This window comes from Poecilia reticulata, chromosome 2 (assembly GCF_904066995.2).
Source record: "Poecilia reticulata chromosome 2, P_reticulata-male-v2, whole genome shotgun sequence".
Classification (NCBI taxonomy): Eukaryota; Metazoa; Chordata; class Actinopteri; order Cyprinodontiformes; family Poeciliidae; genus Poecilia; species Poecilia reticulata.
This window is the reverse complement of record NC_088831.1, coordinates 16,775,631-16,791,850: the sequence shown is the minus strand read 5'-3', so window position 1 is coordinate 16,791,850 and position 16,220 is coordinate 16,775,631. Positions and strand designations below refer to the sequence as shown.

General features: G+C 42.7%; 1 protein-coding gene across 6 annotated transcripts in view; it reads right to left on the bottom strand.

Annotated features, from left to right (window-relative positions):
- The window catches only part of dgkg (diacylglycerol kinase, gamma), a 114,853-nt gene that overhangs the window by 67,465 nt on the left and 31,168 nt on the right, over positions 1-16,220 (bottom strand). For 4 of the 6 annotated variants that reach the window (XM_081598794.1, XM_081598801.1, XM_081598798.1 and 1 more), the window contains 11 exons: positions 14,958-15,034; positions 10,656-10,676; positions 10,060-10,210; positions 6,751-6,813; positions 4,583-4,828; positions 3,798-3,950; positions 2,324-2,373; positions 1,915-1,989; positions 1,145-1,264; positions 728-845; positions 232-320 (listed from right to left, as the gene is read on the bottom strand). In XM_081598794.1, coding sequence (XP_081454920.1) covers positions 232-320; positions 728-845; positions 1,145-1,264; positions 1,915-1,989; positions 2,324-2,373; positions 3,798-3,950; positions 4,583-4,828; positions 6,751-6,813; positions 10,060-10,210; positions 10,656-10,676; positions 14,958-15,034 — 1,163 coding nt within the window. The remainder of the gene's footprint in view (positions 1-231; positions 321-727; positions 846-1,144; positions 1,265-1,914; positions 1,990-2,323; positions 2,374-3,797; positions 3,951-4,582; positions 4,829-6,750; positions 6,814-10,059; positions 10,211-10,655; positions 10,677-14,957; positions 15,035-16,220) is intronic. The other 2 variants (XM_081598805.1, XM_081598808.1) reach the window with 2 other exon arrangements.

Sequence of the window (16,220 nt, the reverse complement as noted above, 5' to 3'; positions counted from 1 at the left end):
CAGATGGAGGACTGAAAGGAGATGAGAATCGAATGGAATTGCATAGGAAGGCAGTGGCCAGGCCACACTGGCATATATTCAGCTATTGGCTTTGCTATCAATCACAACTGACAGAAACGCTGTTGAACTTAATGTCCCAGAAACAACATAATTCAGAAACGTCTGCGACCCAGGACCTTGAGAAGGAGGTCAGAGTTCATGGAACCATCAGAATGTTGTATTTGCACTTACACTGGTGTGCTTGCGGGACTTGGCGTAGGTGCTGATGCAGGCGGCGATGTTTTTGGACACGCAGCGTTCGTGTACCGTGTACTTGCATGCTGCAGGGTGACAGGAAGCCGCTGCATTAACCAGGGATCGCTCTTCACAAACACAGATCCAACATGGCTGGGAGGTAATTTCGTTTATAGCTGACCACATTAGCAATCAGTTCAGACAGTAAGTGAGTGCATGCATTCATAAGCCCTAGGGGCACTGCCTGGGAAACTCAATAATGAAAATACACATAATCACATTGCTGATCCTTCTCTAATGACGGTTGCAAGGACGCATAATTGAAAGCAACAGTGAGTCAAAAGCATTTAGGCACAAAGCATAAAATACTTTGAATTACGCTGGCTGCAGAAAGTGAAGGAGATGAAGATGGAGGAGGAGATAAAGAGAGGAAGAAGATAAGAGGTAGTGGGAGACGCAGACAGACAGTGACGGGGAGAGAGAGGAGGCTCACTGGAGCAGCAGAGGCCCTGCTTGCGGACGCCCAGCAGCATGGCGTGGCAGTAGTTACAGAAGGCTGGTTTGTTGAAGTGCTTCAGATGCCAAACATGCTGCCCGTCCTCCTGCACGTTCTGCCACATCACAGCAGAACACAGAATCATTTCAGCTCCTTCTCCAGACATTCAACACCATCACGTAGCATCTGGTCGAGATGAACAGAGACTCTAAAGCCAATGTTCAAGTCATCACTTGAACATTTTCTTCTCACTTAGCAGAGCACAAATCTGGGAGAATCGACGCTGACAAAACGGTTGACTCGTTTTAGAAGTTTTACATCCCAGACGGCAAATGGCTGACAATGGAGATAAATCTGTTGTAAATGTTGTATTGTTTTATGTCTTTTTTATTGAACTGTGACAGCAAAACGTACCGCGTCCATGCCCAGCAGGACCAGTAAAGGGACGGTGGTGAGGCCTCCTCTAATCCACTCCTCAAGTGTGACCGTCCCGTCCTGGTTAAGGTCGATCTCCTTCATCATCTCCTTCAGTATCTGAAACAAGAATGGATGGATGGATGGATGGATGGATGGATGGATGGATGGATGGATGGATGGATGGATGGATGGATGGATGGATGGATGGATGGATGGATGGATGGATGGATGGATGGATGGATGGATGGATGGATGGATGGAATAATGCTAGGATAATAATCATTTTAACAACTATGCAAGAAAAAAATATTGTTTATGAAAGTTACATACGGCGACTTTAAGGTAATTCTTTTTCAAAGTGATTCTAAAAGTGCAGAGCAGAGTGCAGGCTAGCTAATATTAGCCTTTACAGGAGCAGATTCTGCACAATAAGCATTTAAACCTCTAAATTCAGCAGCAATAGTGATGAATATCTGAAACAACTTCCTGTCAACACTGTAGACATCGTTGGACTTGGATAATACTTCAGAAGCAGAAATGTAATACTTGCTGCTTTTTAGTTTTAAAAGAAATTAGATTGTGTTATACGTGTCACTATTAAATGCTCGCATTAATATCATGATATTAGTGCAAGAAATTATGATATTTTACTATCATAAGGCTCATGTGGGCCTATGCCTTCTCGTAAAGCGTCAGCTGATGCTTCTGCTGGTATTCAGAAACAAACAGAACCTGGTTCTGCCTCAGTGAAGTGTGTGTTTACTGACCGGCTTCAGCTCTGTTAAGTCCCACTCCAGATACTCGGCCACGTGGACCATCTGATTGATGATGTGATCCAGCTCCTTGGACAAACAGAAACACATGAAAACCTGCACCTTCACCTTCGTCTCCATCCCAGGCTGCCACCGCTGGGATTGTTTTATAGTTTATGTGATCGCTTCAGCAAGCGGCTCGCATTAAACCAGCCAAATCCATTAAGAAAGATCTTATGTAAACATCTCTGGAGCTGCAAGGTGCTCGGGGCAGACACACACGCACGCATGCGCACGCACGCACACACACACACACACACACACACACACACACACACACACACACACACACACGCACACACACACACACACACACACACATATCAGACACAGAGCAGAAGGACAGTGAAGATTATCCACTCACTGAGCTGTCCAGGAGCCCGTTGGCGTCTGTGTCGTACAGTCGGAACATGACTGGGGGAAAACGAGAACAAAGACCCCGTTAGAAACCGGAGCTTTCTCCTTTGGACTCTGAAGATGTGGAGAGTGCCGCTTCTCCAGCAGGTCCCGGGGACCAGCGCGCAGAGATCAGCCCCAACACACGGCCTCAGACTGAAGTCGGTCGGGTTCAGGAGGACTTCAACACGTCATCGACCGGCCAAATGAGGAAGGCGTTAGCCGAGGCTCCGGGGAGGAAGGAACTGAGCGTACCATACGTCTAATTATACTGAAAAATCAGTCGTTACTGCCTGTTCAAATGAAGCCCAGAAGCACCCAAACAACGGGCAGACAAAATCACAACAAGCTTAACAACACAGGAGAAAGATAACATTGATACAGGACAACAATAAAAGATTATCTTTTTTTGTTGCCCGAATGTAAATCTAACATCTACCTGTCCATCTGTCTGTACTGTCCAATTTCTGCTGGTTTGACTGCACTGTTTTCAAACAAATCCAACTTTATTTTTGTGGAGAGAAACTTTTCCAACAGAATCTTTTTTTCTCCTACCCTAGTATTATATGACTGACAAAACTTCTAATCATAATCGCATTAACAAAAAGCCTAAATCCTGTTGAAAATACAAACAGATACAATCAAACACACCTGAAGACAAATCTGCCCTTACTGTCTGAGCTGTGAACTCGCTAAAGCGCTCCACATTCCCAGAACCAGAACCAGACATGGAGAAGCAGCATTCAGCTTCTATGAATCACAAATCTGGAACAAACTTCCAGAAAACTGTAAAACAGCTGAAACACTGAGTTCCTTTAAACCCAGACTAAAACCCAGCTGTTTAAAACTGCTTTTGAACCGTAATAAATTAAACATTGGCCAGCTTATTTGTGTACTGTTGATTTTGATGATGCCACTCATCAAAATGTAACATTAGTTGCTGGTCTTCCCAATTATTGACTGTATGATGTTTTTTATGATTTTGTATTTTAGGCTGTTAAACACTTTGCCTTGTTGCTGAACAGTACTTTACAAATAAACATGATTAAACGTGACTGACTGTACATTTAATATATCCTCTTTTTAATGATCATCTGTCCCCTTTATTTGGCTTTGACAGAAATCCTAAACTATTACAACTCACATGATTTAGGTCTACGAGTTTTAGACAAAAGATAATGTTGCAAACCTTTTTTCCAAAAGTAAAAAAAAAGTAAAATCTTTGGGTCCTCTCCAGAACTGGGACCCTAGGCTACTTTTTAAGATGTGAGCTTCATCTCTTCATCAGGAGCTCCTGATGACCACAGCTCATCAGGAGCTCCTGATGAGCTGTGGGTCAGTGATGAGCTGGGATGTGTGACTGCAAGGCCAACAGAATCAGTTCCCTGCATGGAACAGAATTTTGTGGGCATGCTTTAGATAGCAAGAGAACTGCCACTTACACTCCAGCTTGTCCTCCGGCGTCCCCCTTTCCAGCAGTGAAAGGTAGCAGACGATGTCCTTGAGAAAGACCACCTGAGGGGACGTCTGCGGGGAGCCTGCCTGAGACGGCGGGCTCTTCTGCAGGGAAACTTGCTTCTCAGAGTTTCTCTTCTCTGTTGGCGCAAAACACAAACCTTCAAAGCCACTCGCGGCCTCCGTCGCTGTCTGCGCTACGACACGGCCCCTCTGCTTCAATTAATGAGGCACGTAGAGCGGGAGCAGCAGTAAATCACACATTCAGGCATTAGTGTGACAGCTTTAGAGAGGTGGGAGCTCTGGATAGCGTAAAGACGATATAGAGCTGTGGAGAGTGGGCCGATAAGACGCTGTTCACCGGACTGGAAGGGGCAGAAAAGGCCACACAACAATAAGGCATTGTGTGTGAGGGGATGGAACAAGACTGGCTGCTACTGAGTGCACCAGGTCAAGTTAGTCAGCTGCCATTTTATGATGTTAAGAAGTGACATATTGTTCATGAAATTATTCTCGCAAAGAGTTTTGTCGTCATCTAAGCTTTATGTCAATGCAAAGCTGCGGATGCAGCGACGGACGGCATCCCACCATCACACCCTCTCAGAACTTTTGTCGAAAGATGACATAGGCCATTAAGTTAAAAAGTTGACAATATTAAACACTAAACATTAAGAATAGAATGTCTCTCAGGTTCCTGTGGGTTAAAGCAGTGTAGCTAACTATTTTATGGTACATTTTCAGACTAAAGGAAACACCTTGTAGTCATGCTCACCTGACTGAAGTTTTGGGGTTCCAGCACTTTTGGAAGAACCAGCACTGGGGGTCAGGGTGTTGCTGGTGGAGGCTGAAGGTTGGACCTGAGCGCCTGGTGATCGATAGGGCCCCCCTGGTGCGTTGGCCGCTGTACCTGAGCGCTGTGAGGAGGATGTAGAGGCTCCGGAGCCCGCTGCACTCCTTGTAGTGGAGTGCTCCGGAGTGTATAGGCTCATCGCAGTCAGGATGCTCTTCCCGTTCATCCCTGATTGGGTCAGTCATAAGAGTAAATATAGAAGAGGTCAGGCTTCAGGTTAGGTCTGAGGAGTAAAAACTAACTTCACAACGGCAGCTAGGAAAATAAAATGAAAGAAGCAAGAGCTGGGAGGGGGAGGGACTTGATGAATAGCAGGTAAAATACTGGATCATGACCAGAGCGCCTACACAGCATCACTGATACACTGCCACCCACTGATCCACAGGCAGAACGTTAGTGCCTTGCAAACGTATTCATGGTCCGTTCTCCATTCCCTCACATCGCTGCGACAAATTTTTTTGGCTATGATGATGCACCACTTTTCCTTCCTCTGCTATATTTTTACCTACTGCTCTCCAATTCTGCATTATCTGCCATTAGACTTTTTAAGGTTGTTTTTTCCTCTCTAACATTTCACACATGGCCTGTGACCACTTCCTCAGGTGGGACCCATCAGTGGAGATATTGCTCCCAAAATGTTCATGGTCTCTTTCTATAGATTTTACTGCTGTTTCAGACAACATGATTCACTGTTTCTGTCCAAGATAAAACTACTTTAGGAACATTTATGTCATTAATTCTTTCTTCAAAATAGAAAGTGCACCTGGGTTCCTGCATTAGTGTTTGTTTATTTTTTGTATGTGTGTGTGCGGGTGTCTGTTCTGTCTTTTTAAAGCACAGTCTAACACTATGCGACCAGCTGTCTGTCACAGGTGAATGGTGCAAACTGACTAATGTAATCTGCTGGATTCCTTCAAATCTTCAAATCTGACAAACGGTTGTTTTATAACTAGGATCAAATTGGAATATATGTGCTGAATGTTCACCAAATGGATTTTATGTATGTAAATTAGATTTATTTATTTTTTTATAAAATGCTTTGAAACATTTTTTGTCTAATAGACGGTACATAAACATATAGAATTGAATTAAAAACATGTGATAGACCAACATAAAGAAGAGCATAATTGTGAAATGGAAGGGAAATGCTAAATATTTTGTAAAACTTTCTATAGTAATAAAAATTAAAATCATGACGTACATATGTTTTAAGACCAATTTAATCAGAGTGCATCTGATGCATTTAGAAATCTCCAAAAGTCGTATAATTAATAAATGGAGTCCATCCAATCTTATCTCAGTATAAATGTTCAGTGAAGCTCTCAGAGGCTGTTGGTTACAGAACATCAGAGAGCAAGCAGCATCTGTAGGAGAAGCAGCAGAGAACCTGTCGACATGACAACTATCAGTCCTATACTTCACAATATCTGGGCTTTCTGGCAGAGTGGGCAAAATAAACAAAACAAGCAATGCAGAAAGAATTATTTAGGACATCCTGGCTGTGATATTTGGTGTCTGGGATCTGTTCAAATTAAAAACAGTACATTTATTTTTTTATTTTTTTGCAGATGTTGGCATCAACTCTTTGACCTTCATGAAAACCAAAACCTTACGACTACGCTGAACACACTCTCTGAATCTGTGGCAAAAAGATTTCTGTTCACAGACACTCACCAGCCAATCTGTCCAAGTTTCTGCTATTCTGAAAAGAAGACCAGTGTCCAAATGAGCACGGCTGATAGTCAAACCCCAAAACGAAGCTCTACATGTGACCGACTCAGTGGGACTGAATCTAAAAACATGCGTCACGTTTTATGTGTAAAACATTTTGAAAACCAGTTAACACGTTTCTTCCATTTCACAATCGTGCGCTACTTTGTGTTGGTTTATCATGGAAAAATGTAATGCAGCGGTGTGAGGCTGTAACCCTACAACATGACAAACAGTTCACTGGCTAGAAATACATTTGCAAGGCATTGTACCAAGAGCTCACAAAAACACAAGAACACACAACCGCCAAGGGAGCCAGCGGGACTCTTATCCCAGCCGGCGTCACCCTGGCGACACAAGCCAGTGGCCTGTTGTGGTACCTGTAATGGGGGCACAGGCCACTTCAGTCTGAATAGAGATGCCTGCATCAATGGAACGGGCGTCTGTGGTCAGTCATTGGTTCAAGGAAAGAAAAAAACAGCAGCAGATGTGACAAACAGCCAGGAAAGAGTGCAGGGGTTTCTAAAAGGGTGGGATGAGCTCACCAAAATAAAAGCCCCATTTAGGACTGTTTTTTTTTTCTTTTTTTAGGGCTGCTCAGCTGCCTTAAAGATGGATATTAAAAAGAACGTCATTATATGTTTTTTTTTTATGATCCTTTTAGATTCATTTTACTTGTAGTGGACAATGAGAAGCTAATTAAAAAAAGCACCCTGAGCTCTTGGTCAGGAGTTCAACAAAACGAAGGCAAAATATAAACAGGAAAAACAAAAATATAGAAAAGTTTTTCAATATTAGGCAAAATAAAATAAACAAAACAATGCGAAAACATGTCCATAATTTTTTGTGTGACCTAGAACCAATTGTATACAAGAAGGAAAATATACTTCTAGAAGACGTCCAGCAGGTGTCAGCATTGACTCTGAGGTGTTTTCCTTTGAGCGCCTGAACGGTTAACTCATACTGAAGCAGCATCCTGCTGAAGTCAGTTTCTAAATTCCTTTCATGAGCCTAATATCAGTGTGAACGGTCAGTCAGTCTGATGCCGTGTTCACGTCACTTCCTCTGAAGGGACGGAGATCCTTTTGCTCCTACAGCAGCTCTGAGCTGGAGGGGCGTTTAGAGCTGCTGTTGTTTCAAAAACTGGCATATTGTCACTTTCCTAAAACAGTGGCCTAAAAAGATTTTTTTTTTTGACAAAGGTTAGTTCTTTTGTGCCTAAGACAGCTTTTGAAAAATAAATAAGTGGCGATTCCTTCTCTTACCCCCAAAAATTATTTTTAGGCAAAAAAAACAACTTATTTTAGTGATAATATATACTTTGAGCTCCATATTTCTTTGTCTTTGTTTTGATCTGAAAAAAATACCTTAATCAACAAAACATTTGCTCAGTCCTTTCCTAACATGGTGAATGTGGATATTTTTAGTTCCAAATCACAGCGTGGCTCCAAAGGAAGGCTTCATGTAAAGGCAGAGATTAGAATGGTCTGCTGCTGCAGGATGTGCAGAACACTTACTGAACAACAAAAAAAAGAAAAGAAAAGAAATGGCTTCCCTGCAATTTGACCCTCCTGGGAAAACATGAAAGTATTCAAGCCAGATTTGGATCTTCAGATTTTGTGCTGGAGACTTCACACACGACCATAACTACCACCCTAACTACCACCCTAACACGGGAACAACGAGAGCCACGTTTCTCACTTTTCTAAACATTTTTCTGAACAGAACTAGTTTCTAATTCGGCAGTCCATCTGTGTCCTCAGCTGCTCTGCAGGGAGCAGCAGACTGGAGCCCGGGCCCACGCAGCACCCATGTGGAAACGCAGAGCCAGACGGTTCACACAGAGCGATGAGATGTCTGTCCTCATATGTGCCTCTGCCCCGGTCACTGCGGAGCCCGTGACTAATCTGTTTTTGGTGATAAAAACCCACAGACACGGGTCACAGCTCATCCTTAGTGCCTTGCAAAAGTATCTGAGCTTTTTCACATTTTGTCTTGTTGCAACCACAAATGTCGCGTGTTTTAGGGCACAGCTGTGGAAATGGAAGGAAAATAACACATCAGCTGCATTGCTATTGGCCACACAATTGTGCAAATTGAAATTATGAAACCACATCCAGGTGATCAACAACCAGATGTTGAAAGATGATAGTACAAATGGGAACTATCAAGATATTGCCACTGAGCCAAACTAATCAGAGAACCCTATGTGGTAAATGCTGTGGTTGGGAGGAGTTAATATCAGACATGAGGCAGAAAATCATGGTCTCCATGGTGAAAGAGGTGGTGGAAGCATCATACTGTGAGGATAAATATGTTAAAGGATGCAGAAGACATTCCTTTTCCCTCCACTTCCTTTCCACTTGTAAACATTTTTGAAAACCACGTTTCATGTTCCTTCCACTTCCCCAATATGCACTACTTTGTCAGTCACGTTAAATCCTAACAAAGGATATTGATTTTTGTTTTAATGTGACAAGACGTGAAAATGTCTAAGGGGTTTAAATATAAGATAGCACATATGCATTTTTTTGGGAAGCTATGAGGCGATGTAAGCCCAGTGAAGTAAGACAGACTCATTTCCAAATGAGGCTGACATGTAGATTCAGTGTTGAAATAAACGACACTGCAGCCAGCAGTTATGACGACAAAAATAACATCTAAAGACCTGCTGTGTGGTCTCATGCCTGGGGAAGAAGAAGAAGAAGAAGAGCTTTTGAGGATAAATTGAACTCATCAGGCTTGGAGGAATCTCCCTCTCACTGGCAGCCCCGACTCTGAGTCAACATGCTGAGCTGGACATTTATTAGGACTTCAGTTGGCTCTGTTCCCAAACAGGAGGGAATAATACTGCTTACCCAGCACCAGTAACTCCAGAGATAATCTTACTGGAAACAAAGTCTCGATGCTTTACCTCAGACATACAACTAGTTACCAATATGGAGAGGGTGAAACCTTAAGCCAAGCACTGCAAACACTTTCTGTACAATAAATCATTTGGGAACAGAAACTATACACATTATTTTGACTTTTTTTTTGTCACACTTAGATGCTTCAGAACATCAGACAAGTTTTAAAAGGTAAACACTATGTGCTCAATTACAAAATGTAGTTCATTTTTAGGTGTTATCCAAAGGATGTCAGCCAGGTGTAAAAATATGACTGTGTCCCTTGTATTAACCTCCTGTGATTAATCACATCTCTTCGGCTCAATCCCTCTAGATTCACTTCCCCTGATTACTCCCAGAACTGTAGAATCACAAAAAAATCCCACAAACAGAACGTAGCATCTGACTGCACGAAGTAGGGTTAGGGGTTAGGGTTAGATCCAGAAGATCTTAAACGGCATCATCAAATGTTGTTTTTCAGATGAAAAACCAAATCACTGACATCTATCAGTCTGAAAAAAAGATTACAATGTCATTCTGCACAATGTCAATCTGTGAATACCCCAACAGATAACAGTAGATGTCAAGTGGACCTTTTGTTAGTGGAGCTTTCATCAGTTTCTCCTTGGCACTCAGACAACAACTCTAATTGCTACACAGCTGGACAGGACAGCGTTCAAAGAAAAAGTCCCGACAGATCTGCTCATGGTTTGCCTAGAAGTGTACACAAACACAGCATGGGCACAGTACCATGCAGGTTTCCAGTGGTCGGACCGTACGGCTACATAAACATCAGCGTACCCCGTAAGCTGGTTCCCGGCTGAGGCTGGTCCGGAGAGCAGCGCCCCGTCTTGCTCTTGAAGAAGGTGAACAGATGCTGACACAGCTCCTCTGGAATGGTGTTCTCCAGGTAGGTGGCCATGAAGAGCTGGAAGCCCTCATAGTCAATGGGCTGCAGGGGAACAGAGGAGGAGGAGCCGTTAGCTGAATTGACCTCATGGATGAAGCTCACACCAGCAACAGGAGGCAGTGATGAGGGAGAGCATGTGGTGGAGATTTCACTTCAAGCTGTCGTGCTGTGATTGGTTCAGACAAATTGATGAGGTAAAAGTACGATTTAAGATTATTACTGTGGGGAAAAAAAAACAATAAATAAATTAATAACAGAGACAGTAAAATGTAATTTGAGTTGAGGTGGAGAACAACCTCCTGTCCACGGGGCAGATGGACAATAGCACCAAACCCAACGAACGCCCCCATCTACAGAGGCCCTGTGACAGGCGCTGGTGGGAAGACAGGGCTAGGTCATTTCAGTGGTAGGTCATTTCAGTGGACAGGATGTGCATGCAGTCTGCCCACACAGACAAAACACGACATGCAGAGAGCACTGGGCTTACTTGGTTCAGAACATCTTGCATCTGTTTAGCAGTGGAGAGCAGCAGGAGGGAGGGAGGAGTGGATAGAACAAGAGAAGGGAGTTAGCTGCTTGGTGTGTGTGCGGAGAGTTTTAGTGAAGATGCATGTGGTGCTGAGCATGCAGGAAAGGCCAATCACACATTGCACTCGGAAAACAGAGCAGCTTCATGCCACTTCCTCTGCATTTAGAACGGCTATGGCTGCTTCTGGGTGAAACATTCACTGCAAATGACAGTCGGCTTTTTATGGTTGGAAAAACGTCGTGACAAAACTTATGTTAGTCTGGGATAATGTTGGAACATATTTAGTATGAAAGTGGAAGGTTTTTAGATTTCTAAATTGAGCTTTTAGATGTTGCATATCTATCTAAATGTAGAGATGTTTAACCAAGATTGAAAGATAGATTGATAGGCGTTTGTTTCTTAGCTCGAGAGCTCAATATCAAGAATTTGAGAGAGTCTTGGTAAATATGGCGATATATTAATATATGTGCTGCTACAATAAAAGGAAGCAAGCCATATATTGATCTAAAGTGTTGAGAAACATTTAGGGAATGCTCTGACAACAAAACTAAAGATGAACTTCAGTTTGTTTCCTTTACACAAAAATGTCTGCACAATGACGCCACCAAACCTAAGGAAGGTCACTACGCCTCATGACTGCTGAAGAATAAACTACAGTGTGCAGTGAAAACTGTGGATAAATCATGCCACTAGTTTTGCAGTTTGGTATTTTAGATATTTAAAACAAATAACTGAATAATGAACAATTATCGGGCTGCACAGACACATCGTCCACCCCAAATTAGAAGCTTGGTTAAAATCCTGTCATGAACATGAAAACGATCCCAAAAACACCAGTCCAGAACTCAACATGACCCCAAAGCTCCAGCCATCCATTTTCTTACACCCTTGTCCCTCAGTGGGGTCGGGAGGGTTGCTGGTGCCCATCTCCAGCTAACGTTCCGGGCGAGAGGCAGGGTCACCCTGGACAGGTCGCCAGTCTGTCGCAGGGCAACACAGAGACACACAGGACACACAACCATACACACACACTCACACCTAGGGGCAATTTGGAGAGGCCAATTAACCTGACAGTCATGTTTTTGGACTTTGGGAGGAAACCGGAGAACCCGGAGAGAACCCACACATGCACAGGGAGAACATGCAAACTCCATGCAGAAAGACCGGGGCCACTGTGCAGCCTCCAAAGCTCCAGTGGGAGTTAAATGAACTTAGGAAAAGTTGGAAATGCCCCTTAAATATGGTTCAACAATCAGCCACGGGAGTGTACTTAATTTCCCCCACACACAGTTCCCCTGTTGTTCATCAGCTTTGTGCATAGTGGAATCTGTTGAAAGTTTTCTATACTTCAGGTTAAATTAAAATGATTTCAGAATCTGGTGATGAAGAGATCATTTGCATGATTTCAGTGAAACATGACATGGTGAGTAACCCTCACTTTTACTTCTTGCTTTCATTTTACACACGCGCCTACATAAATCTCTATTACATAACATAACAAGTTCAGGACGAGCTGTAAGTGACACCCGTCACAGAAGGACACACAGTGGTGATGATGCTCCTCCCGCTGACCTGACCCCATGAGCTGCAGCGCTCTGCCAGCCGTTATTCATATCTCTGCTTTCTCCTTATTTGGTCAAGCAAACCAGGAGGCAGTAATGTGCTGTCCATCATGAAGAAGCACTGTGGGTTCAGAGAAATAACTCCAACATGCCACCGCAAACACACACACGCACGCACGCACACACACACACACACACACACGCACGCACGCGCGCGCGCGCACGCACGCACGCACGCACGCACGCACACACACACACACACACACACACACACACACACACACAGTCACAACTACCTTAGATGTCTTAGAATCTAAGTGTACCCAGATGCAATTGTGAAAATGTAGTCCCGCTGGAAAATGTGTTCATGTCTGGGTCTAACCTTTTCCGTGTCAGTGGACTTTTACACATGGCTGCCAGTCTGTAAATATTTCCCAGGGGGTCGCTACGATGCATTTACATGCTTCATTTAATCTGTTTCATTTTGGCACAGATGCACAGACCTTTTCGGTGTGAAAAAGTCAACGGGAGCAGTTAGAAGACCGCCGCCATGTTTCTGCATTTTTATCGCAACAACAAGCTGTGTTGAATGATTATTTTTGTTCTTATAGGATGAACGTTAATGCAGATCAACTGTGTCCTAAGTGAAAAAGTAATCACGCCCTAAGCTTACTGTGGTAAGTCTGATTGGTGCATTTGCACCAATTAGTAATGAGTCTTTTACTTCACTAACTGCGTTTCCTTAACCATAGAATTACCCCAATTGAAATTCTGAAAATAAATTTGCTTGATGGAAACACACCAATTAAAAATAAAACTCACATTTTTCAATAAAAAGTTTTTATTGAAATGCCAAAAAAACGCCACACACATAGCTGCTCCCAAGTAGGCGGGGCTTGTTGCTATAACACCTGAATAAGACGCCGACGTCTCCTCCGATTGGCTGACAGAGGATGAGCGCTGGCACCATGACTGAATTATGAATATATGCCATGTAACTGTTTACATCTGTTACTGCTGTAATTTTGAATGACTTATCAGGTGAACATGCTTATTCAGGTGTGATTTTAATGTCATGTCTTATTTAATGGAAATTTCTAATACGTCAGAAAAAAACAAAGCAAACAGCAAAAGAGAAGAAAGTAACAGGTTCAGATTAAGACACAGGCAGGAGTTAAATTTCTGTCTCTTTATCCAGGATGCCCAGTTTCTTCCTTGTATGCAGCTTTACACAGAAAATATTGATTTTAATATTCCGGCAGAAAGGTGCAGGTTACATTGAAGGTACCAACAGAGTCCAGCTCTGTGTCATGTCTACCTCCCCATGAAAGTTTTCTTGTAATTGAATCATCGTCCTCTATCTTTGTATATGGGGCAGATTTTGAACCAAATATTCCTCGTTTATCAACCAGCTTGACCAATTTCTTCATCATCCTGTAAATGTATGCTGTGCAGTATAATGTCTTTCCCCCCACCTTCACTAACTTATTACTCCAGAAGGGTGACTTTGGTAAGGCTGGCTGTAACATGATGCATACCCCCAACTTTCTCTGGTAAATAGTAACTGTGGGTTTTGTGGATTTCCCCCCCTGTTTGGGATATAAAGGCCTTTCTTGGGAGAGGTTCTGTGAGTACTTGCTCATTTTCAACTCCGTTTGGAGTTTCCCCTGTCTTAGAATTTAATTTACATAATTGGTTTTAGCAAAGAAGTAGAGTGGTGCTATTCAACATTTGGAAAAGCGAGCCCTGTTGTGGCGTACAACAACTTTGTCCTGTTTTTATTTGTCCACAGGAAGTGATCCAGTGCTTCGCTGAGTTTCTTGGACATTGAAGTGGGTGATATCTAAAATAGTTCACTTGTTGGATCAAAATAATTTTTAAAACATTTTCAACTAATTACACGCCAAATTTTCTCCAGAACACTGTAAAATCTTCCTTCTTTGTTTTGAGTCTCCCATGGAGGCCATTTACTGTGGTGGTGGTTCAGAAAGTTAACCTCCATGGTGCCAGATCTCAAGTCAGACTGTTGGTTTTAACTTAAATATTGAGAAGGCTCTGACAGGGAATATACATGAATCACATACAGATTGAAACAAATTCTGATGAGTTTTTTTATTCAGATACAGCAGATCTAAGAGTGTATTCCAGTTATCAGCAACTTCAGTCCTCAAAGGCTGGTTTCCTGAAACTTTTGGATGCATTCCTGCTCCAAAACACTCCAATCAAAAACTTTCAGGACGCCGGCCCTCGAGCCCAGGAGCTGCAGACTCATCCAGGTATCTGTCAAGTCAAGCAGCTTTTATCTGTGGGACTAATCCATTGGAGTGGGCCAGAGGTCAACGGATCAAAGGAACTATAATTTGATGATTGCTTTGGCTTGAGTCACCAGTAGGTCACCATATTTGCAGGCACATGCACATACTACACAGGATAAAACTTCCGTCTTATAAATTGAAAGTAAAAAAAAAAAAAGTCTGGCTCTAATGAGACAATATTTTTTCCTCAGTATGATTTCCAGACAGAGTCCAGCGGATCAGTGCTGATCTGCTGACATCAAGAGTTGCTTCTGAGGGTTTGTCTTCAACTGAATATGGGATGGATGACTGAGCATTTTAATGAACTGCGTTTTCTACAGTAAAATGGCAATTTTTGTGTGCCAGAACGGAAAAAAATGAAGCAACAACTTGTGGAGACCCACCTGTGCTGGATTGTATTTGGAAAGAATTCCTCCTTCGTGGAACTCCTCCAGAACATCCTTCAGCTTCTTTGTGGAGTCTGAGGATGAAAGCAGAGAGAAGCTAATTATTATTTTTCTCTTCATGACAGAGGAGCGCTTATCATCTCAATCAGAGTGGTCTCTGAATAAAAACTGAGTAAAGATGCATCCTCTTTAATGAGTCCCCTGATAAACAGGAACATCAGATGAGGCAAACTGTTGAGTCACCCCCTGGTTAGCCAGAGGGGACATTGTGTCCTTCTCACTTTTATATGCTAATCTTACAGTCACACACACACACACAACGTCTGTCTAGAACATTAACCATAACGATCTCCTCCTATGATCATGTGTCAAACAATTACAGAGCACAAACAGACCACTATCCACCATTAGAACCAACTAGCTAACAGAACTATCTTTGCTAGTTGACTGTCGTTTTACACGCTGGAAGCTAAGTCTGGCTTTTCTGCCACCACCAGGGTGACAGAAATCTAAAACATGGAACCTCAGGGGAGCCATGCTCTCCTCTCCTCATTCATGTGGGTAGCTGCAGCTGTTCAGCATTTTCAAAAACCTGATATAAAGACATGTTACCAGACCTGGGTATTTGGACTCTGCTGTTTTTGTGGTTTAATTCGTTCCTTCCTTGATTCATACAACATTTTGTACTTTTTATACATGCAATGGTATAAAAATAATAATATAAACAAAAACCCATTTGCAAATCTGAGAAGTCAAACAGTAAGGTCATTTTAAAAAAATGTTTTCTCTGTTTTTACAAATTTATTTTTTTACTTATTTATTAAAAGTGTTGATATATCATTACAGTATGGTATGAGATAGATACCGCTGTGCTACCTCTGCAATCTGCAGTCAAAAACAGCCGATCAGAGCCAGGAGGGTCTTAGTGTTGTCAATGATGGTACACGGCGAAACCATTTACCGTTCCAGGAAGCTATTAGTCCGCCATCGTCAGAGGCCCTGCTAACTACCATTAGCAAGGGAGAGTGAGTGAGTGAGTTGTGCATACACAAACTGATTGACAGCACTAAGACCCTCCTCCAGGCTATGATTGGTTGTTTCTGACTCATCTGTGTATTTCTAGTTAGTACTGGGAGAAGGCAGAAGAGGCACCCAGCTGAAACACTGGGTGCCTTTAAATCTCAACTTAAAACCCACCTGTTTAGAGTTGCTTATGGCTAAATTAGGGTTAGAGTGCCGGTTTTGATGTCTTCCATGTTT